The sequence below is a fragment of the Mustela nigripes genome, chromosome 1 (assembly GCF_022355385.1).
Source record: "Mustela nigripes isolate SB6536 chromosome 1, MUSNIG.SB6536, whole genome shotgun sequence".
NCBI classification, from domain to species: domain Eukaryota; kingdom Metazoa; phylum Chordata; class Mammalia; order Carnivora; family Mustelidae; genus Mustela; species Mustela nigripes.
In genome coordinates this window covers 41341917-41365235 of record NC_081557.1, presented here as the reverse complement: position 1 = coordinate 41365235, position 23319 = coordinate 41341917, and the positions used below count along the sequence as shown (strand labels likewise).

Below are 23319 nucleotides of genomic sequence, written 5' to 3'. Positions count from 1 at the left end.
AGATATTTTGATAGACTTCATGTGGGGAGTACAGAAAGTAGGGGTGGGTATCATAGTCTCTAGGAGAGAGCTATTCCTAAATGACCAATAACTTCTTATAGTGATGGTCATATGATTGAGGGATGTGTAAAGCACAGTGTCATCCTGGAGGAAGAAGTAAATAATTCTTTTTTTTTTTTTTAAGATTTTATTTATTTATTTGACACAGAGAGACACAGCGAGAGAGGGAACACAAGCAGGGTGGGTGGGAGAGGGAGAAGCAGGCTTCCTGCTGAGCAGGGAGCCTGATGTGGGGCTCGATTCTAGAACCCCGGAATCATGACCTGAGCCAAAGGCAGACACTTAATGACTGAGCCACCCAGGTGCCCCAGGAGTAAATAATTCTTCCAGAAGGAATGTTGGAAGCCCTTATGGAGAATGGGCATTTTTTTTTTTAAGATTGATTTATTTATTAGAAAGCAAGCATGAGTGCGGGGGGAGGGGCAGAGGAAAAGGGAGAAGCGGACTCCCTGACGAACAGGGAGCCCAGAGTGGGGCTCATCCCAGGATTCTGAGATCACAACTTGAACTGAAGTCAGACACTTAACCAACGGAGCCACCCAGGTACCCCAAGAGTGGCCATTTAGTTGGATCATGAAGAATTTTCATAGTTTGGCAGGCAGAATGAAGGGATGGGAAAAGTCACGAAGATATAACAGAATATGACACTCAGGAACTGCAGATAGTTAGTTGTGGCTAGGAATGCCAGATGCTGGTTTCAAAGTAGTAGAAGATGAGTCTGGAGAAGCTGTTAAAGGCCATATTGCAAAAGACTTGTAAGAAGTCTGAATTCTGGGGCACCTGGGTGGCTCAATAGGTTAAAGCCTCTGCCTTCGGCTCGGGTCATGATCCCAGGGTCCTAGGATCGAGCCCACATCGGGCTCTTTCTGCTCAGTGGGGAGCCTGCTTCTCCCTCTCTCTCTGCCTGCCTCTCTGCCTACTTGTGATCTCTGTCTGTCAAATAAATAAATATAAATAAAAATCTCTAAAAAAGAAGTCTGAACTCTAGTGATGGGAGGTCACTGGGGATATAAGGAGGGAGCATAATGAAATGAAATTTGGGGTTTTTTTTTTTGAGATTTTATTTATTTCTTTGACAGAGAAAGAGACACAGTGAGAAAGGAAACACAAGGAGGGGGAGTGGGAGAGAAAAGCAGGCTTTCCACTTAGCAGGGAGCCAGATGCAGGGCTTCATCCCAGGGTCCTGGAATCACGACCTGAGCCGAGAGCAGCAAACACTTAACTACTGAGACACCCAGGTGCCCTGAAATTTGTTTTCTTAAAAAGGTGTCAAGGTAGAGGATGGTTTAGATAAGGTTAGACTGGATCCCTAGGAAGAAGTTATATTATTGCAGGAGGTCAGACAAGAGGAAAATAAAGGTCTAAATGGGCAGTAGAGATGGAGAGGAGGAAATGTACTTCAGAAATAGTCAGTTTTGGGGCGCCTGGGTGGCTCAGTGGGTTAAAGCCTCTGCCTTCGGCTCAGGTCATGATCCCAGGGTCCTGGGATCGAGCCCCGCATCAGGCTCTCTGCTCAGCAGTTTTGGGCTGCCTGGCTGGCTCAGTCGGTAGAACATGTGACTCTTGATCTCAGGGTTGTGAGTTCAAGCCCCACATTGAGTGTAGAGATTACTTAAAAATAAAACCTTTAAAAAACGAAAAGAAATAGTTTTTCTGATTATCTCTTTCTAAAAGAGTTTATTATTACTATTTGCTCCCTCAAAGTAGATTTATACAAGGATCAGGCCTAGTCCTCAATAAGTATTGCCAAATATTTGGAGCACCTGGCTGGCTTAGTCAGTACAACGTGTAACTCTTGATCTCAGGGTCATGACTTCAAGCCCTACATTGGGTGTAGAGCTTATTTTAAAAACTGGGGAAAAAAAAGAGAGAGACTGATTTGTAAAATGCATTGTATTGCAGGTCAACATATCTCAAGCTGACATGCAAGCCATTGGCAATACCATCACAATGGTAACGCAGGATGGCACGCCCATTACAGTCCCGGCTCACGACGCAGTCATCTCCTCAGCAGGAACACACTCTGTTGCTATGGTTACAGCCGAGGGCACAGAAGGACAGCAGGTAATGATATTTTCTTTGGATATGAGTCAGTACACGTGTCAATATCATAACCGTTATGTAGATATGCAGTGTGATATGGTGTTGTGAAGCACACAGACTTGGATTGAATCCCAGCTTTACAGCTTGTTAGACACACAGCTCTGAGTCTCAGTTTTTCATCCTCTGTAAAAGAGGAGTGATTGTTGCATCCACACCAAAAGGCTGAGGTAAGGACTGAATGAGAAAGTGCGTATTAAGTAGTTAATACAAAGCCCCGGTGTATATTAAGGTGTTCGTTAATCGTAACCCCTCCAGTGATCATCATCAGATAGTTAGGAAAAGTTGATTTGCAAAATTTACTTAATATTTTGAATATGTAATATAGTCACATAGTTCAGAAATCAAAAAGTATACACAAGTGTGCAGTGGAAAGTCTTCCCCCTAGCCCTGCCTCCATCAACCTAGTTCTTGCCCCCGCAGAGATAATCCACGCTTGCTAGCTTCTTGGGTAGTCTTCCAGCAATTCATGAAGTGTATAAGAAAAAATACGGTCGTCTTCTCCCCTCCCTTTCTTTCTTATGGTAGTAAACTATACTGTTCTTCACCTTGTTTGTTTTTCTGTTGAACTTAATTATACATCTAGGCAATATTTCTGTTTCATTATACAGACCACTTCCTCATTTTTAAAAACTGTACCATGTTTCATTATATAAACACCATGGTTAAAAACTTGTGCTGTTTCAAACAACATATCACCTCATGCTCGTGTGACTTGGCATGTGTGTAAGTCTGCTAGGCAAATCCTGGAGTGCATTTATAATTGCGATAAGTAGTGCCAAGCTTCCATTCCACATGATGGTGCCCAGCCACATGACCACCAGCAGCATTTGAGACAGCCTCTTTCCCTTCTGTAGAGTCAACACAGTGGTATCAAATTTTTGCATTTTTGCCAATCTGATGTATCTCTTTGTAGTTTTAATTTTTCATTTCCTTCAAAATACAGGCTATTAATACATTTTACAGTTGTTCTTACGCTATGCTGAAAGCAGCGCTGAGATTTGCTGCAGCTGCCTTACCGTGTTCAGTGAAAGAGTCTGTCAAAAGTAGTAGCTCTCATTCTTCATAAATTCATTTATAAATTCCATAGCCTCACAATCAAAATTCCAGTATGCTCCTTTGAAGATATTAAATAATCTCATTTTAAAATTTACATGAAAATGAAAGGACCTTTGATAAATAAAACAACCTAGAAAAAAGAATGAAGTTGAAGGTCTTTACACCTTGAAATACAAAACTCAGAATCATAAAGCTTCTAGAAGAAAAGTGAATATTTTTGTAACCCTAGGATAAAGATTTCTTAGGATAAAAAAAAGCACTACCAATTAAAAAAAAAAAGATAAATTGGACTTCATCAGAATTAATTCTGTTCACCAAAAGACCTCATTAAGAATGAGATTGGGAAAATTTCAGATTGGGAAAAATATATTCACACTATATATCTGACACTGGATTTATATTGAGAATATATAACAAAATTCTACATATCAACAGTAAAAAGATGAATAGCCTATTAAAAGTGAGCAAAATAAATACAATATTGTATTTTATTTTATTTAAAGATTTTATTTATTTATCTGATAGAGAGAGAATACCAGCAGGGGGAACAGCAGGCAGAGGGAAAGGGAGAGGCAGATTCCTCTCAGAGCAGAGAGCCTGCCTTGGTGCTCGACCCTAGAACCCTGGGATCATGACCTGAGCCCAAGGCAGACGCTTAACCATCTGAGCCACCCAGGCACCCTTATAATTTTTTTTTAATGAGCAAATCATTTGACTGTTCATTTGAACAGACCTCTCACAAAAGAAGATATAAAAATGGCCAGTAAGAAGGGCACCTTGGTGGCTCAGTGGGTAAAAGCCTCTGCCTTTGGCTCAGGTCGTGATCCCAGGGTCCTGGGATGGAGCCCCGCATTGGGCTCTCTGCTCAGCAGGGACCCTGCTTCCCCCTCTCTCTCTGCCTGCCTCTCTGCCTACTTGTGATCTCTGTCTGTCAAATAAATAAATAAAAATCTTAAAAAAAAAAGAATGGCCAGTAACAAAAAAGTGTTCAAATCTGTAGTTATCAAAGAAATGCAATTTAAAATCGCAATGAGATACCACCATTTCAGACACAGGAAGATTACTAAAACTGTGAAAAGACTAAGAAAATGGTAAAGATGCGAAGCAACTAGAACATTCGTATATGCTGGTGGGAGTGTAAAATGATATAACCGCTTTGAAGAACTGTTCGGTGGTTTCTTACACCCCACCACCCAGCAGTTCCACTAGAATACGTATCATATGATTTCACTTACATGGAATCCAAGAACAGACAAAACAAATCCATGGTGATGGAAATCAGAACATGCTGCTTGCCCAGGGGAAGGAAACTGATGGGATGCAATATGAAGGAACTGTCATCTCTTTTGTTTTAGAAAAGTGATGGTTCTACAGATGTATCTAACAGCCAGAACTCAACAGAACACCTAAAGATTTGTGCATTTATTGCTTGTTAATTATAGTCTCTGCAAACACAGAAACAAAAGCAAAACCCAGCCACTAGCTTTCAGGCTGTCTTATGGAGTGGTCCTGGTCATTTCCATAAGTGTAGGATCCCTGGATGGCTGCACGGTACAGCATGGGTACATATACCTTATGCCAGTTAGAGTTGCAGGTCTGGAAGGGTAGTGACCCCAAAGCAAACATTCTTTTGTAGTTTATCTGTAGCCTGGGGAGTAGGAAAATTTTCAGGAGAGGCAGCTTTGAGGGCTGGAATGAAGCCAGGCAGCTTCCAGCAACCAGGAATATTACAACAGGAGTGGGGGTTTCGTTGGAGTACCAGATGCCCCCATTGCTTCTGCTGCTGCAACTGTAGGCCATTGGGCAAACTTCGGCTATCCACTTGGGGTGTCCAGACACCACCTGTGAATTATCTGTAATGCTTAAATTGCCTAGTTCTTCACATGCATGTTCACATGCATGAGAAGAAAGCAAATGGTCCTTCACTGGCTTTTCTTTGTGTGTGTGTGTGTGTGTGTGTGTGTGTATAGAGTTAGGATTATAATTTTGTGCTTGTCATCCATTCTTCGACTCAGTTTTGTAGATGCCTCTGGAATCCTAGTTAGCAGGTAGAGAGAGAAGAGTCCATGCTCTCCATCTGTTTTAGTTTGAGATTACGAAAATAATAAATATTCCCAGTGTAATAGAATAGAAAGTCAGGAAACAAACTCTCACACAGTCAGTCAGTTAAATTTCAACAATTAAAATTTGACCATTCAGTGGGAAAGGATGGTCATTTAAACAAATGGTGCTGGGAAAATTATATCCACTGAGAAGGAGTGAAGTTCAACCCTTACATTATAGCATATATAAAAAATAACTCAAAAATTTTTTTTAATATTTATTTATTTGAGAGAGAGAAAGTGAGACAGAGCATGAGCAAGGAGAAGGTCAGAGAGAGAAGCAGACTCCCCGTGGAGCTGAGAGCCCGATGTGGGACTCGATCCCGGGACTCCAGGATCATGACCTGAGCCAAAGGCAGTCGTCCAACCAACTGAGCCACCCAGGCGTCCCTAAAAATAACTCAAAATATTTTAAAGACCTAAATTTAAGAGCTAAAACTACATAATGCTTAGAAGAAAATGTAGATGAAAATCTTCATGACCTGGATTAGCGAATTATTTCTTATGTATGATACCAAAAGAAACAGATAATCAAACTTGTTCAAAATGAAAAACTTCACTCACTAATTAGAATTTAAAGAAAAATTTGAAAAAGAAAAAAATATATATATAAAATAAAATAAAAAATTAAAGACTTTGTGCATCAGAGGCCAGGACCAGGAGAGTGAAAACACAATCTACTTAATGAGAGGAAGGTATTTGCAAATTATATATGTGATAAGGGATGAATATTTAGAATAAAGACTTTATATAACTCAATGACAAAAAAATAAAAAAACTAAGCCACCCAGTTTAAGCCAGAACAAATGACTTGAACAGACATTTCTCCATCAAGATTTAGAGATGGCCAATTAACTCATGAAAAGATGTTCCACATCATTAGTCATCAGGGAAATACGAATCAAAACCACACTGACATCCCACTTTGCTCCCATTAGGTTGGGCTATTATTCAAAAGTCAGTAACAAGTGTTGCTGAGGATCCAACTCAAAAATTGGAACTCTGGTGCATTGCTCATGGGAATGTAAAATGATGCAATACTATGGAAAACAGTATAGCAGTTCTGGGTGCCTGAATGGCTCAGTTGATGAAGTATCTGACTCTTGGTTTCAGCTCAGGTCGTGATCTCAGGGTTGTGAGATCGAGCCCCGTGTCAGGCTCTGTGCTGAGCATGGAGTCTGCTTGGAATTCTCTCTCTCCCTCTGCCCTGTTCACACTTTCTCTCTCTCTTTCTCTAAAATAAATGAATGGGGCACCTGGGTGGCTCAGTGGGTTGGGGCCTCTGCCTTCGGTTCGGGTCCTGGAGTCCTGAGATCAAGCCCTGCATCGGGCTGTCTGTTTAGCGGGGAGCCTGCTTCCCCCACCCCCCAACCTGCCTCTGCCTACTTGTAATATCTGTCTGTCAAATAAATAAATAAAATCTTAAAAATAAATAAATAAATAAATAAAATCTTAAAAAAAAAAAAATTGAACGTAAGGGGGTGCCTGGCCGGCTCAGTTGGTAGAGTGTGTGATTCTTGATCTTGGGTCATTGAGTTCAAGCTCCCTATTGGGCATAGAGCCTACTTAATGGACATAGAATTACATGTGATCCTGTAATTCCACTTGTAGCAATATATTCAAAGTAATTAAAAATAGAGACTCAAACTAAAAATCTGCTGTAATCGGGGCACCTGGCAGGTTCAGTCAGTGGAGCATATGGCCCTTGATCTCAAGGTTATGAGTTCGAGCCCCACAGTGGGCTTAGAGATTACTTAAAAATAACATATTTAAAAAAAAATCTACTAGGGCGCCTGGGTGGCTCAGTGGTTGAGCCGCTGCCTTTGGCTCAGGTCATGATCTCAGGGTCCTGGGATCGAGTCCCGCATCAGGCTCTCTGCTCAGCAGGGAGCCTGCTTCCTCCTCTCTCTCTCTCTGCCTGCCTCTCTGCCTACTTGTGATTTCTCTCTGTCAAATAAATAAATAAAATCTTTAAAAAAAAAAAATCTACTGGGGCGCCTGGGTGGCTCAGTGGGTTAAGCCGCTGCCTTCGGCTCAGGTCATGATCTCAGGGTCCTGGGATCGAGTCCCGCATCGGGCTCTCTGCTCAGCGGGGAGCCTGCTTCCCTCTCTGCCTGCCTCTCCGACTACTTGTGATTTCTCTCTGTCAAATAAATAAATAAAATCTTTAAAAAAAAAAAAAAATCTACTATACTCTTTTGATGTTAAAATAACTAGTCTCAACATTTAGAACTACTTACTTTGTGTATGTATGTATGTGTGTGTGTGTGTGTGTACAGAGTTAGGATTATAATTTTGTGCTTGTCGTCCATCTAACACTGTGTTCTGAGCACTTTCTTATACCAATTAAATGGTCTTTTAAAAGGATTTTTATCATTTGTAAAGTAATCCATCAAATGGACCTTATTAACTCATGCCATATACAGAAATTATTGTATAAGACTTTGGTTATATTCATAGGAATAAATTCTAGACATGGAATTATTGAATTAATGGTATAAAGTATTTTAAGCTGTTTGCTACATACTGCCAAATTGTTTTCCTAAAAGTTTGAACAATTATGTCATGGGTCTAAACGCTTCCTGGTTCTTCTGTACTCTTTTTGCTAGAATTGAGGATTTTTTTTATATTTGCATAATTCACAAGCAAAAGTTGAATTCTGTTTTTATTCTCATTTGTCTGACCATTAAGAAGGTTTTTCATATCAGCCTACAGTGCTTTTTCTTAATTGTGGTACAATTTACATACAATGAAACATACAGATCTTTTTTTTTTTAAGATTTTATTTATTTACTTGACAGAGATCACAACTAGGCAGAGAGGCGGGGAGGGGGGTGGGGAAGCAGACTCCCCACTGAGTAGAGCGAGCCGGATATGGGGCTCAATCCCGGGACTGAGCCCTGTGTGGGGCTGCTCAGCTGGGAGGGAGTCTACTGGAGATTCTCTCTTTCCCTCTCCCCCTGCCCCTCCCCCTGCTCTGCTGTCTCTATATAAAATAAACAAATCTTAAAAAAAAGAAGAAGAGTCTAGAATAGACAATATGTAAGTTCTCTTCCAGCTTTAGGCTTCTACAAGTCTGTGGTCAGAAGGGAGTTTTTCCTTTCAGATCCAAAGACAGTCCCTTGTATTAAGCAGAGTTTAATGTACTTAATCATAGCTTTCCTTCTGTGTCCTTTTTGATAAAGGTTGCAATTGTGGCTCAGGACTTGGCAGCGTTCCATACTGCCTCATCAGAAATGGGGCACCAACAGCACAGCCATCACTTAGTCACCACAGAAACCAGGCCTCTGACCTTAGTGGCCACATCCAACGGCACCCAGATTGCAGTTCAGGTGAGTATGGTGACAGCTGGACTCCTTCATAGCTCTCGGCCTCTTACACTGCCTTTCATTCATAACCTTCACAGGAGGCAGGACACAGAATAATGTGTGGCACTTAGCTCCTTGAAGAGAACTGCTGTTTGCGGTGCACTCGAAAAGACCGGCACTTTGTTCTCTAGTATCTCTGCGTGTTTTAGGGGTTTATAGCAAGAAAAAAGAAAAGCTGCTGGTAAACATCCCAGCGTGCCCCCACCCAGCCATCTTTACTTTCCAAATAAGTCTCATTAGGCGGATTCTGTAAAGCACTTAAGAGCTCCTCCTTGCAAATGAACCTCGTGTAAACAGAGACCCTAAGTTAATCCCCTGAGAGTCCCTGCACAGCTGTATTTCACACTGGGGGGAAATCAGAAGACAGAAAAAACTCTTCTTGGGGAAGTCACTGGATTGAAGCTGAGAGTCTAGAATGCTAGGCGCAGATTACCTTTCCTGGGGAAGAGTTGTTTCTCGTGTATTTACTTGGAAAAGAGAACACATTCAGGAAAATGCTGACCATTGGTTTTAATTTAGTTTATGGGCACAGAAGCCAAAGGCGCAGGGTGTTCTCAGTGCCCCCATTGGAAAAGATGAGCACCTTTTTTCTGTTGTACGAGTGAAGGTTTATCAAAATCCTACAGAAAGAAGTTACATCATTCTGCAAGAATTTTTTTTTTAAGCTCTTAATGATTGCATCAGCAGTAGTGTCTTAAGTCCAGCTGTCAGAATTACAGAAAGAAATTTTTCTTCTGGGGGCACCTGGGTGTCTCAGTCGATTAAGCATTTGCCTTCAGCTCAGGTCATTATCCCTGGGTCCATGATCCCTCTGCTCAGCGGGATCCTGCTTCTGCCTCTCCCTCTGCCTGCAACTCCCCCTTCTTGTGCTGTCTCTTTCTCTCTCTCTCTCTGTGAAAGAAATAAAAGTCTTGATTTTTTTTTTTTAAACTTCTGGCATATACTATTTCTTTGGTATTATCTTAACTATGCCCATGTGTTTGTTCCTGTTCCAGCTTGGAGAACAGCCATCTCTGGAAGAAGCCATCAGAATAGCATCTAGAATCCAACAAGGAGAAACGCCAGGGTTGGATGATTAGTTCTCGAAACAGTGGAGCACTACATCGGGAGGAGCCTTTCATCTTCAGGCAGCAGACATCCGAGAGCCCGGGCCCAGGAAAATTAGAGTTTTTCCATTCCTGACATACTGTACACATTTTTATGCAAGAGTGGAGAACATTTTATTCTTGATGCTTTTGTGTATATAACTCTTGGAATAGATTCCCAAACTGATTCATTGTGTACAAGGATGTATGAAATTAGGGCAATACGGTAAATTTTCACGTTACTCTTTTATCACTTTGCAAACTCCTAGAGTCTACGTGCAAGATCAGTGGAGTCTTTCGGAGTCTTATGATGGATTTTTAACTTACTGTGAAAAAATAAAGGCTGTATCTAAAACGTCAAAGGTTCTATACTTCAAACAATCAATTCCAAAAGCCATCATGGATAATAAAGGATGTAAAGCCTTCGGATATTTCCCCAAGTTAATAGAGTGTCTGCAGTTTTTGTTCTACTGTATACTTGTATGTTTTTATTTGTACCTCACGGTTTGAAGACTATTCATTACAGTTTCCATCCCTGTTAAAATACCACCTCTTCAAGCTGAAATGCTAATTATATTGAATTGGATCCATTACATTGGATTATGTATGAAATGACAAAGTTTGGTTATTTAAAATTAAAAAGTTAAATCCAGTGCTTTGGTTTTGTTAAAGATTTTACTTAGCGTTCAATTTTTTGTTACTGTTTTTTAAAAATAATGAACTATCAAAGTTTGACCACAGGCTGGAGCCCGGGATAACAGTGCTGTAATTGAAAATGGCTTTACTCTGAAAATTAGGTTAGTGGGTCGGTGTAAATTATTTATTTTTGCTTATGTACTTTTGTTTTAAAGCTTATTTACCCTAAAGTTTATTATTAATTTTGAATACAGCGATTTTTAAATTGTTACCTTTACCTTTGTTTTATTAAACTGGTATGGGAGTGGGGGAAAGTGTTGCAGAAAACACCACCAATGGCATCGATTATAACCCAACACACGTATATCGAGAGTATGTTGTTGATCAAGCACAGAATAAGTATTTTTTCATACATTTTAATGTACTTAAAGCAAATTTGTGAAATACAAAGGATTTATTATCCCCCTTTGTACAAGCGGAAATAGTTTCCAAAGAAGCTAAATGCCTTCTGGGGCCTCTGGCTGTGCAGAAGGAGGGCAAAGACAGGGCAAAACCCAGACTTTGTGACCCCCTCATCCCACAAGCCTTCACCACACCGAAACTGTGCCTTCTCAGATGACAATTTGTGGCAGAGATGATCAAGATGAGCTCTGGTGTTTTCTGATTGCCTAATGACCTGAGCACTTGAAAAACCAGGTCTGATGTCAGAGATTCAGCTTAGGGGCCACCAAGGTCCCAAAAAAGGGGGGTTGAGTGAGGGAAGGTTTGTCTTGCAATAACCACTCCTTCACTGTGGTTCACTGTGCTTTGTTTGCCAGAGAGCTGAAATGGGGCTCGTGTTTCATTCCAAGCTTTACAGTAAAAAAGGGAAAACTGTTGTACTGTTTTCTTCAATATAAATGTTATCTTTGATGAGGTTTCTTTGAAGTCTTGTTAAAAAGGGTCATGACTCAGTCATCTGAAATGGGGGTTGGGCCGGGACTGGTTGCTTTCCCTTCAAAGCTCCTCACAGATAGTCAACATTAGAAAAGGTCTTAGTCCCACATGGATCCAGTCTTCAGTCTTAGACTGGAACACACATAGAAGAACTGCCAGCTGAGGCCTGCTGAGGCTCAGATAGGGGCTGACATGGGAAGACTGAGGAAGAAGAGCAACTGCAAAGTCCCAGGGTCATGGCCACTGACCGGGAGCTCCTCCACTGGGCCCATTCAGGCCCCCTGTGCTGCCCAGAACCAAACCCAGGCTTGCAGCCTCCCTGCCCCGCTGACAGCGGCCTTTGCTCAGATCCCAAGCTTTCTCCCTCACCCTAGCTCCTTTGCTAGATGGACTGGACAGGGCAGAGCTGGACTGCACTGGCAGGCCCGATTATCCCTCAGCTTGAGAAGAGGGCAGAGGGAGGCTGCGGGTGTGTCCCCTGCCTGGCCACCTGGCTGCCTGCCTGGGAACAGGACCTCGGGCGCCTAAGGAAGGGGCACATTTCCGCCAAGGGAAGACTCCAGCTGATGTGCAGAGAGGTGCTAGTAAAGCCGGTGTGCGGTTTCTTCCCAGTGTAGCATGCAGAGAGGAGCCCTCCGAAGTTGAAAATTCCCCAAAGACACTTGATGAAACAAGAGTACTTTACCAGTGGAGCTGCTTGGAGCATAACTCAGCAACATGAGCTGGACAGGCCTCAAGGCAAAACTTCGTCCAAGAAAAACCCCCACTCTCGCAGACACACTGGAGGCCACTACAAAAAGAAAGGGTACTGCCTACGGTCTGCAGTTGTAAGAATTCAGGGAATAGAATGAGAGAAAGGCTTGGCTTCCTCAACCCTCCAAATGCGGCAGCTGCCCAGATGGCCAGGGGAGCCCTGTGCCCCCACCCCCACCCCACCCTATGCCCCCAGGCTGGCTGGGGCAAACCAGCTTTGGAGGGTCTCCCATGCTACCCATCATGCATGGCACCTCTGGGACTACGGAATTAACTTGGGAAACCCCACACTTAGCGCTGAAATGGACTGGATTCAGGGACTTACAGTCCAGTATTTCCTAGCTCAGGTAAGACTATAGACCAGACAATCGGCAGATCCCAACAGTGAGCAGGGAGTGAGAGGGTGAAAATGACAGGGCACAGCTGAGGTCTGTTGGTGAGCAAGGAAAGGGAGCCCAGGCCCCTCTGCTATAAGCACTCTACCCTTAGGTTTCCTTAAGGAGGAGGAGATCTGGGGCACCTGGGTGGCTCAGTAGGTTAAGCCTTTGCCTTTGGCTCAGGTCATGATCTCAGGGTCCTGGGATTTCAGTGATTTCAAATACAAGTTAAATATTATGATATTTTCATTTAAAACTAGCATTGCACTTGGGGCACCTGGGTGGCTCAGTCGGTTGAGCATCTGCCTTTAGCTTTGGTCATGATCCCAAGGCCCTGGAATCAAGCCCCACATCAGGCTCCTTGCTCAGCAGGGAGTCTGCTTCTCGCTCTCCCTCTGCCTACCGCTCTGCCTGTTTGTGCTTTCTGCCTCCCTCTCTCTATCAAAATACATGAATAAAATATATTTTTTTAAGATTTTATTTATTCATTTATTTCTGAGGGGGGCGGTACACATAGGCAAGAGAGTGGCAGGCAGAGGCAACAAGAGAAGCAGGCTCCCTGCCGAGCAAGGAGCCCAGTGTGGGACTCAATCCCAGAATCCTGGGATCATGACCTGAGCCGAAGGCAGTGGCTTAACCCACTGAGCCACCCAGGCATCCCAAATACATAAACAAAACTTTTAAAAATACTAGCATTGTGCAATAAAAACATAAAGGGTAAAATTCACACTAAAAATTTGAAATTAATTTTTCTTTACTTAGAACAATATTAGATAGCAAATTTAAAAAACTCAAGACAAGTCGAGAGAGAGACCTTGAAAGAAGGAAAAAAACTCATGTATTCCTGTGTGCATATGTGGGGGGGGGAGGGTTGTAAAATATATATAACATAAAATATGCCATTTTAACCATTTTTGAGTGTACAGTTCAGTATCATTAAACACCTTCAAATCATTGTGCAACTATTCCCACCATTCAACTCTAGAATTTTTTCATCTTCCCAAACTGAAACTCTACCCATTTAATGATAGCTCCCATCCCCCCATCTTCCCAGCCCCTGGCAACCACCCTTCTTTCACTTTCTATAAATTTGACTACTCTCAGGACCTCACATAAGTAGAATCACTAGTTGTCCTTCTTCTTCTTCTTCTTCTTTTTAAGATTTTACTTATTTTTGTGTGAGAGAGTAAGAGCACTCCAGCATGAGCGGGCGGAGATGGGGGGCGTTGGCCAGAGGGAGAAGCAGACTCACTGGTGAGCAGGGAGCCCGATGTGGAATTGGATCTCAGGACTCCAAGATCATGACCTGAGCTGAAGGCAGATGCTTAACCCCTGAGCCACCCAGGTGCCCACTCTTTGACCTTCTGTGTCTGGCTTTACATGTACCTTTAACAGAACTTTTTCCCTGTTTTTTGACCAAGAGGCTGGCATTTTTCTTTTTGCACTGAGTCCCACAGAGTCTGTAGCCTGCCCAGCTGAGGAAAGCGCTTCTCTTAGCCCTTCTCTTTTCTTGCCACACAAGAGGTATGACTTGGGTTTTGGAAATACATTATCTGCTTCTCCTTTTAGAGCATGGGCTCCCTTAGAGTAACTGGGGACTGCAGCTTCCCCATAACTCCCAGAGGCCTCACAGAGCAGCGGGTCTCCTCTAGCTGCTGCCCCCAGCTCTAAGCTCACCTGGCTTGAGAAGTACAGAGAATCCTCCAGACCCCATGCAGGGGTTTCATTTGGCTTCCGAAGCACATCTAAAATTGAAGGGCAGAAGGTCACGCTGAGAACAAACAATGCTCAAGATCTGGAAAAATTGCATAAATAGTTAAAATGAAAATTACCCAGGGAAAGCTTTTTCTTGTTACTTTTCTGCATTCTTATGAAGGAGGATGGGATTCCTGCTCTAATGTCAATCCCAAATGTCTCCCCGGTTTGCCTCACCTCCACAGGGTTTCTCTGGGCCCACTGGAAGCATCCACAAAACACTTTTGGTAATCTGTCCCAAAGCCGCACCTGCCTAAGAAAGGGTTGTGGAAAACAGCTCTAATCTTGGTTACAGATTCAGTTCTAGTGGTCTCCAAATTTTGCAATTTCTTTCTTTCTTTTTTTTTTTTTTTTAAGATTTTACTTATTTATTTTTTTATTTGACAGACAGAGATCACAAGTAGGCAGAGAGGCAGGCGGTGGGGGGGGAAGCAGGCTCCCTGACAAGCACAGAGTCTGATGTGGGGCTTGATCCCAGGAACCTGGGATCATGACCAGAGCCAAAGGCAGAGGCTTTAACCCACTGAGCCACCCAGGTGCCCCCAAAGTCTGCAATTTCTATGGAAAAAGCAAAGAGGTGAAATCTCTTTTGCCGCAAGGGGGTTGTCTTATCTTTCTCAGTGGGGAAGTTTTTCTCCAAGCCAGCCACGGGCTTTTGAGCTGATGAGGGCCCTGGGAGCAGCTCTTCACACTCACCAGATCTTTTACCCAGATACAGTTGATCAGGCAAGGAGCTTCTCTGCAGTCTTAGGGCTAGTTTCTAACATAAAGCAATCCTGAAATTGCTTTATGTTCCTTTCAACAGAAAATCAGGAACAGTAGAAAACTGGACCATTTTTTCTGCCCAAGTGATCTTAGCTGGGGCACCTGGATGGCTCATTGAGCAGCTGGCTTCACCACCTCCTTCTCGAACAAATCAACCTGCTGTGCCTGGGCCAGAGTGGGGTGGGGGGAGGTGGTCTTTTCTCTACCTGGAAGGAAATTATTTAATGCTGGGAGAAAACAGGTTGAGTGATGGGAAAAAGACCCCAAATGCCTCCTCAGGTTGCTGGGATGATACTAAGGAGGACGTGCCCACACCAGACCTGGGAGACTAGCTTTGTCTCCTTGCCCAACAGGAGATTGACAGTCACTTTTGGATTTATAATCAAATTGACTAAAGAAATTTTTTCAAGGGCATCTCAGATTCAGTCCTGAGATGCCAGTGGCAATCTTTGTGACTTGGATCACGAATCTTTGTGACTCTTACACGGACACTGACAGGGCAAATCTCTGCCAGACCTGAGGATTCCCAAGTCCCAGTCACTCAACACTCCTAAGGCCAGTCCTAATGGATGGGCAGGTTGCTGGCAGTATTTGGCATTCTGCATCACATCACAGTCTCAGGGGGAAGTGGAAGGTCTATAGGGACACTGTCCTCCATCTCCAGAGTCACTTGCTCACCCAAAGACAGAGCACAGCCCAGGACCCCATTGTCTATCATGACTGGAGGCAACAGGATGCCCATAGATCCTATTCCATGTTTTTAGACAGCAGCTCTTGGGATAAATGTCCTTTGCTGCCCTGCGCTTGGCTCCAAGTCTAGTAAGTGGGCTCTGACCTTGTTCCTGGTCAATCCAAGACAGGATTGACTCTGTCTTGGTCACCTCTCCTGGTCTCCATACTTGCTAAACTGTGGCCACTGGTCCAGCCTATCTGACCCAGGGACCAAGGACAGCATCTAAATGAAGTGTCTACTGAAGGTGAAACCCGTCCTTTGCTGGTTCTCGGTGCTCCCATCCATGCATTGGCATTGGAGTTGGAGCCCAATGGAGTTGACAGAGAAGTCAAACCACCACTTGTCCAGGCCATGAGGAAAGAGCAACCTGGATCTTCTCTCAGAGATTAGTTCATGAAAAAGGTACGGAAAGGCCTCCACCCGCACTGGCAGCTCTCACAAGGGCAACTGTATTGACAGGCCCATGGGCATTTGCACCTTCTACAGAGATGTCCTCAGACTCCTGTTCTTTCTGGTCCCTGAGTTTGGATTTTTGAAGCACACAGATGCTCTGGCTTGATGGTCTTCCCGTACTTGCAAGTTGAGTCACGAGAGTCCTTCCCAGCAGGAGGGAGGGCACACTCTCTAGGAGGACCTGAGGATGGCCAGGTAATTACTTCCTCCTGGAGAATCACTTCCCCCCGTGACAGTCCAGGAGTGCCAATGCCCTGGTCAGAGCCAGCACAGTGGGAAAGGCCTAGAAGCCCTTCCTCTGTGCTCTACTAGGGCTCTGTTTGATCACGCTGTGTATCTGCCCTTCTCTCCTCCCTGTGAGAGATGAAGAGAACAGGATCCACCTGCTTAGTTTTTGACTGGAGAATTATGGATTTTGAAAATACAAATCTAAATGAGGCTATATAGTAACAGGAACAGAAAGGTACATAACTCTAGTTTTAACACCAAGGAGGAAAAAAGGGCCAGAGAAAAACAAAAAATGCTCTAATTTTGGAAGAGCAGATTCAGAAAATAGAAGTTTTATTTGCACTGTATATTCCAGTGTGACATTTCCCCTTCTGGAGCATGAGCTATGGATGGCCATACATCGGAGGCAAGAGAGTGCTGACTGACTAGAGCTGAGGAAAGAGGCAGAACTACAGCCATCTGATGCTAGCTTCATGCTCTGGACCACAGGACGACAGGGCTACCGCAGGCTCTTCTGCAAGTCTGTGTTCTCCGGCCGTCACCTTCCATTGTGCTCTGTCTGCCAACCATGGGCTGTGAGTGGAACAAGACACACACACTCACTGATCAGCCTGATGACCCTCAGCTACATACAGGGTACCTGCCCAAGACAGTGTGTTAGTAAATACGAGGAGCTCTGTGCTTTCTCTGTGCTCTCTCCCAGGGCAATCTGTAGTCATTGTAGCTTAGCTACTGATCATCACGACCAGCAACCTTCTGGAGGAAGTGATGCTTGCCCATTCCAACTACTTATTTTGGGGACGCCTGGCTGGCTCAGCTGGAAGAGCTTATGACTCTTGATCTCAGGGTTGTGAGTTCAAGCCCCATATTTGGTGTAGAGATTAAAATACATAAACTAAAAATACATAAACCTGAAAAATTAAAAAAAAAAAAGATTACTCAGTAAAATGCTCATTGGCAGAGCATTCAAGATCTCCTCCATCTCACTTTCCAAATTCACAGCAGCCTTGAATAAAACGGAGAATTGTGACTCTTCGAAAGAGAGGAGAAATATATATAAGGTTTGAAACGCTCTCTTAACACATGGTCACGGTTCCAAATCCTCTCCAGTGTTGTAAAACAAAAGACTGTGACCCCAGTAAATGTTAAAATGAATTACTGAGAAGGAAAGACAGAGTTTAATTAAATAGTTAAAAGATAAATTATAGGCATAAGGAAAATTTTGGGTTGACAGAAACATTCTAAAACTGGATTGTGGTGAGGGCACATAACTATAAATTCACTAAAAATCACTGAATTGTACACTTTCATAGGTGAATGTTATGGTATGCAAATTTACCTCAATAAAGATGTTAAAAAACTTTTTTAAAAATTATGGTTCATCTAGATAACAGAATACTATGCAGCCTTTACAAAGAATGGGGGCATCTAGCTAGCTCAGTTGGTAGAATATGTGACTTTTGAGGGTCATGAGCTTGAGCCTCCTATGGGTGTAGCAATTACTAAAAAAATAATAATAATAATAAACTTCAAACAAAATAAAAAGAATGAACGGACTAGTCCTATATATATTAACATGCAGCAACATCCAAGAAACAGTAAATGAAAAAGCAAGGTGCACCTCATAATATGCTACAAGTTCTTATACAAATATTTAAAAGATTTCATATATTTGCATAGACCATTTCTGAAAGGATAGACAAGAATATAATGCTGGTTGCCCCTGAGGAACAGGCTAGAAGCTGGAGTTGAAAGGGAGGCTCACCTTCGACTATATACCTTTTTGTACCTTTTGAATTTTGTATTATGAGCTTTTTATTACCTAAAAATGGATAAATCTCAGTCTCAATGATAGACCTTTCACCTCTACCTGTAGCACTTCGTTGAAAAGATTGTCTATGTTTGGTCACCAAATTTGTGCTACAGGCCTTCATTAAATATAAGGTTGGCTGGTGCAAGTTGATTTTAGTAAAATAGTTTGAATTTAGCCTTCAGCATTAGGTTGGAAGTGTAAAAGAGTGACTGGCTTTTAGCAATACTTTTTTTTTTTTTTTAAGATTTACTTATTTGAGAGAGAGAGAGTAGTAGGAGGGAGGGGCAAAGCAGGAAGGAGGCAGTCTTAAGCAGACTCCCTGATCAGTGCAGAGCCCGACCCAGGCTCCATCTCATAACCCTGAGCTAAAACCAAGAGCTGGGGTGCCACCCAGGTACCCCTAGTGATAACATCTTTTAAGGACCAGTGGACTACTTATCTGGTCTCATCCCTGAATATCCAACCATTTGCAATGCCAGAACTGTAGCCAGTTGTCCCCATACATAGAAAGGGCCCACTGGTCACTGCTCCAGGACAACCTGAGGTAATGGACATGCAGGGGACATTGCTGTTTGGATCCATGAGAGAAGTCCTGTGTTTTCCTTGATCTGACAAAGGACCCAATTTCTTTCCAGTTTCCTTGGCAACTCACAAGGCTGACAGTATGACCTCGGTCCCTTTGTCTACCATCTGTGTGTGCTACTACTCTGGCAAAGTTCAAAAAAAACCTCTGCCTGGAGAGGCTAAAAAAGATGTTGCCTTTAACTTTGGCTAACTTCTTTCTTCTTCATTGTGTATCAGGAGAACATGATGAAGGAATAAAGCTCACTGTTTCTTACTATATATTTTTTAATTAATTAACTAATTTATTTTGAGACAGAGTATGAGCAGGGAGAGGAGCGTAGGGAGAGGGAGAGAATCTCAAGCAGACTGGGTGTGGATGCGGGGCTCGATCCCAGACCCCTGAGATCACGACCTGAGCTGACATCAAGAGTCCCATGTTTAACTGACTGAGCTGCCCAGGCACCTCTCTTACTCATAGGGTATGTTCTATGAGTAAGGACTCACTCATTCAGAGGAAAAAGAGCCTGAATTTAGGCAGTTGGTCCTTAGTCACCCTGATGCACTCAAACTAGGAAAATTTTCAAGTTCTCTTAAACAACCCTTCGATCAGCAACAAACCAAAACTGAATTACAGACTCATTTTAACTATGTAGCAATGAGAAGGTATGAACTTCAACTACATGTGAAAGTATGGATGATGTCCACAAATATAATGCTGAGCAGTGGGAACTAGACACAGAAGAGCTCAGGCAAAGCTATTCTTGTCATCTGAAGTCAGGAGAGTGGACACCCCTGGCAAGGAGGTGGGTGAGGGATGGGTGGAGAGCCCAGAGGCGTGCCGGCCGGGCCAGTTTCATTAGTGTGCACACAGGACCCTGTGTTTAGAAAGATCCCATGGTGAGGGATGACTGGGCGGCTGTCAGTTAAGTGGCTGCCTTTGGCTCAGGTCCTGATCCCAGGGTCCTGGGGTAGGTCCCCAGTGTTGATCTCCCAGCAGGGAGCCTGCTTGTCCCTCTGCCTGCTGCTTCCACTGCTTGTGCACTCTGGCTCCCTCTCTCTCTGAGATTTTAACAAAATCTTAAAAAAAAAAAAAGAAAGAAAGAAAGAAAAGAAAGATCCCACACTGGCTTTAATGATCTGCTGTCACGCATCTTATAGGTCTTAATAAATGTGAACATTATATTTCCATTTCTCACCAGGCTCTATAAATTATGTAGTAGTCCTGGGTACTGGTAATATCCTTTCTTTCTTCCTTTCTTCTCTCTCTCACTCTCTCTCTTTCTTTCTTTAGATTTTATTAATTTACTTGACAGAGAGAGCACAAGTAGGGGGAGAGGTAGAGGGAGAAGCAAGCTCCCTGCTGAGCAGGAAGCCGGATCCAGGGGACCCAGGGCTCTATCTCAGGACCCCGCGATCATGACTTGAACCAAAGGCAGATGCTTAAACAAATGAGCTACCCAGGTGCCCCAGTTAGTTAATCTAGGTGTTGAATTTGTGAATATTCACTAAACTGTACGTATATTGGTGTGTTTGCCTTTATGTTTGTGTATCATACTTCAGCACAAAATTTTAAAAACTGAATTATAGGCTATTTTAAAAATAACTCAATGAAACACTATTTATGGAATGCTGCCACAGTTGTATTCACAAGAAAATGGATGGCTCTAAACACTTTAATTGCTAAATAAGAAAAAAGAAAAGTTTATTAAGAAAGCAGACAACAGGGACGCCTGGGTGGCTCAGGTGGTTAAGCAGCTGCCTTCGGCTCAGGTCATGATCCCAGCGTCCTGGGATCGAGTCCCACATCGGGCTCCTTGCTCCGCAGGCAGCCTGCTTCTCCCTCTGCCTCTGCCTGCCATTCTGTCTGCCTGTGCTCGCTCTCTCTCCCTCTCTCTCTCTGACAAATAAATAAAATCTTAAAAAAAAAAAAAAAAAGAAAGAAAGCAGACAACACAGGAAATTAGAAGGGGGGAAAAAAAGCCACAGCAGAAAGCGAAATGCAAAGACAGTGAAAGGAGTTAACAAAGACACAAGAAACGTGAACGATTTCAGAATCAGAGAAGAGACATGACTGATGAATAAATCTAAGATCTAGTTCTTTGGGTTGGGAGGAAGCAAACAACAAAACTGATAAGCCACCAGCTAACATAATAAAAAAGAAAGACAAAACAGAAATGCACAAATTAGGAATGAGGAAGCGTTTACAGATGGGTATAGAAAAAATGGGAAATACAAGGGAGAGGGTTCAGTCAGCATTTATCTGATTCTACCTATGCTAATGTAATTTAAAATCTGAATGAGGGGCGCCTGGGTGGCTCTGATGGTTGGGTCCTGCCTTGGGCTCAGGTCCTGATCTCCGGGTGCTGGGATCAAGCCTTGCATAAGGCTTCCAGCTCAGCAGAGAGTGTGCTTCTCCCTCTCCCCCTGCTCATATGTGCTCTCTCTCTGTATCACTCTGTCTCAAATGAATAAATAAAATCTTTAAAAAATAAAATAAAAAATCTGAATGAAATGGGTAATGCTCAGGAAATATAAATTACCAATAGGGACTCAAAGAAAAGAGAAAATCTAAAAACAAATAATCATTGGCAAAAACTGTCAAAAGCTATACAAAGCATAGAGAAAGAAGTAAATAGCCCAGTGTTTCATGAAGCCAAAATTTTATAAATTATCTTATAAAAAATCTTATAAATCTTATAAAATCTTATAATCAAGCCCCACATCAGGCTCTCTGCTCAGCAGGGAGCCTGCTTCCCCCTCTCTCTCTCTGCCTGCCTCTCTGCCTACTTGTGATCTCTGTCTGTCAAATAAAAAATAAAATCTTAAAAAAAAAAAAAAGATTGTACAACAGAAAAACTAGGGAGCAGTCCTATTTATAAATACAGATGCAAAATGCCTAAATGAAATATATGAATATGATTTTCCAGGGTATTTTGAAAATGACTTGACTAAACACATTTATTTGTTTCAGGAATGATAGAGTAGTATAAAGAAATCCATTAATCCAATTCACAATAGAGATAAATCAAAATAGGAAAAAGCAAAATAATTAAGAGAAATGCTAAAAATTTAATATTTATTCCTAACAAATATTCTGATAAAAGGAAAAGAAGACTTCTTTAACATAACACAGGTAGAAATCCTGTGCCTGTGTACTCACACACGTGTATACATCCATCAACCAGTATTACTTTTTGGGTGTGTATATATGTATGTATGTATGTATTTAAAGTAAGCTCTATGCCCAGCATGGGACTTGAACTCACAACCCTGTGATCAAGGGTTGCATGCTTTACTGACTGAAAGAGCCAGACGCCCCGAGCAGTATTACTTTTTTTTTAAGATTTTATTTATTTGACAGATCACAAGTAGGCAGAGAGGCAGGCAGAGAGGGAAGCAGGCTCAGAGCCTGCTGAGCAGAGAGCCCAATGTGGGGCTCGATCCCAGGACCCTGGGACCATGACCTGAGCCGAAAGCAGAGGCTTTAGCCCACTGAGCCACCCAGGCACCCCAGTATTACTCTTAATATTACCATTAAAGTCAGGAGGAAGACAAGGCTCCTCACCACCTCTCCTATTATTAGCACTGTGCTCTAACCAACTGAGCTAACCAGCCATTGAACACCTCTCCTATTATTTAATGTTGTTCTGCAAGTGCTAGTTAATACAATTAGACAATACAACCAAAGAAGTCATAAACACCAGAAGAATTATTATTAATTATATGATTGTCTACCTAGAAATCAGAATATCGACTGAAGAATTATTAGAAACTGTGTAAGGCCACAAAACATTTTTTTTTTTTAAGATTTTATTTCTTTGACAGAGAGAGACACACAGAGAGAGAGAGAGAGGGAACACAAGCAGGAGGAGCGGGAGAGGGAGAAGCAGGCTTCCCGCTGAGCAGGGAGCCCGATGTGGGGCTTGATCCCAGGACCCTAGGATCATGACACGAGTCGAAGACAGATGCTTAACAACTGAGCCACCCAGGTGCCCCAGAACATTTTTTGAGTATTTATTTTATACTGGCCATTTTTCTGTGCTGTATGTTGTTTCTAACAACTGGTTGACAAGCATATGGATACACAGGGCCAGGGGAAGTCAGAGGATTTTGTTAGTAGCAGTGGGGAGTAAGGGTGGGCACCAAACACTTAAGGGTTAACTACTTCAGAAACCTTGATGGCCATGCAGGTGGTTTGGTCAGCACTGGCAGGAACCCGTGTGTGAGCAACCCCATTCCCCAAACTGAGCTCCTGGCTCGATTATATTCTGGAGCTGGGAACCATGGATGAAGCCTTTTTATTCTGCCCTTAGAAGTGAGCCTGTAGGGGCGCCTGGGTGGCTCAGTGGGTTAAGCCGCTGCCTTTGGCTCAGGTCATGATCTCAGGGTCCTGGGATTGAGTTCCGCATCGGGCTCTCTGCTCAGCAGGGAGCCTGCTTCCTCCTCTCTCTCTCTGCCTGCCTCTCTGCCTACTTGTGATCTCTCTCTGTCAAATAAATAAAATCTTTAAAAAAAAAAAGTGTTAAAAAAAA

At 42.9% G+C, this 23319-nt stretch overlaps 1 protein-coding gene across 5 annotated transcripts in view; it reads left to right on the top strand.

Annotated features, from left to right (window-relative positions):
- The window catches only part of ZNF143 (zinc finger protein 143), a 58775-nt gene extending 48094 nt beyond the window's left edge, over positions 1-10681 (top strand). For all 5 annotated transcript variants that reach the window (XM_059408503.1, XM_059408520.1, XM_059408512.1 and 2 more), the window contains 3 exons: positions 1963-2124; positions 8507-8653; positions 9685-10681. In XM_059408503.1, the coding sequence (XP_059264486.1) occupies positions 1963-2124; positions 8507-8653; positions 9685-9768 (393 nt within the window). In that variant the 3' untranslated portion in view covers positions 9769-10681. The remainder of the gene's footprint in view (positions 1-1962; positions 2125-8506; positions 8654-9684) is intronic.
- Positions 10682-23319: the final 12638 nt, after the last annotated feature.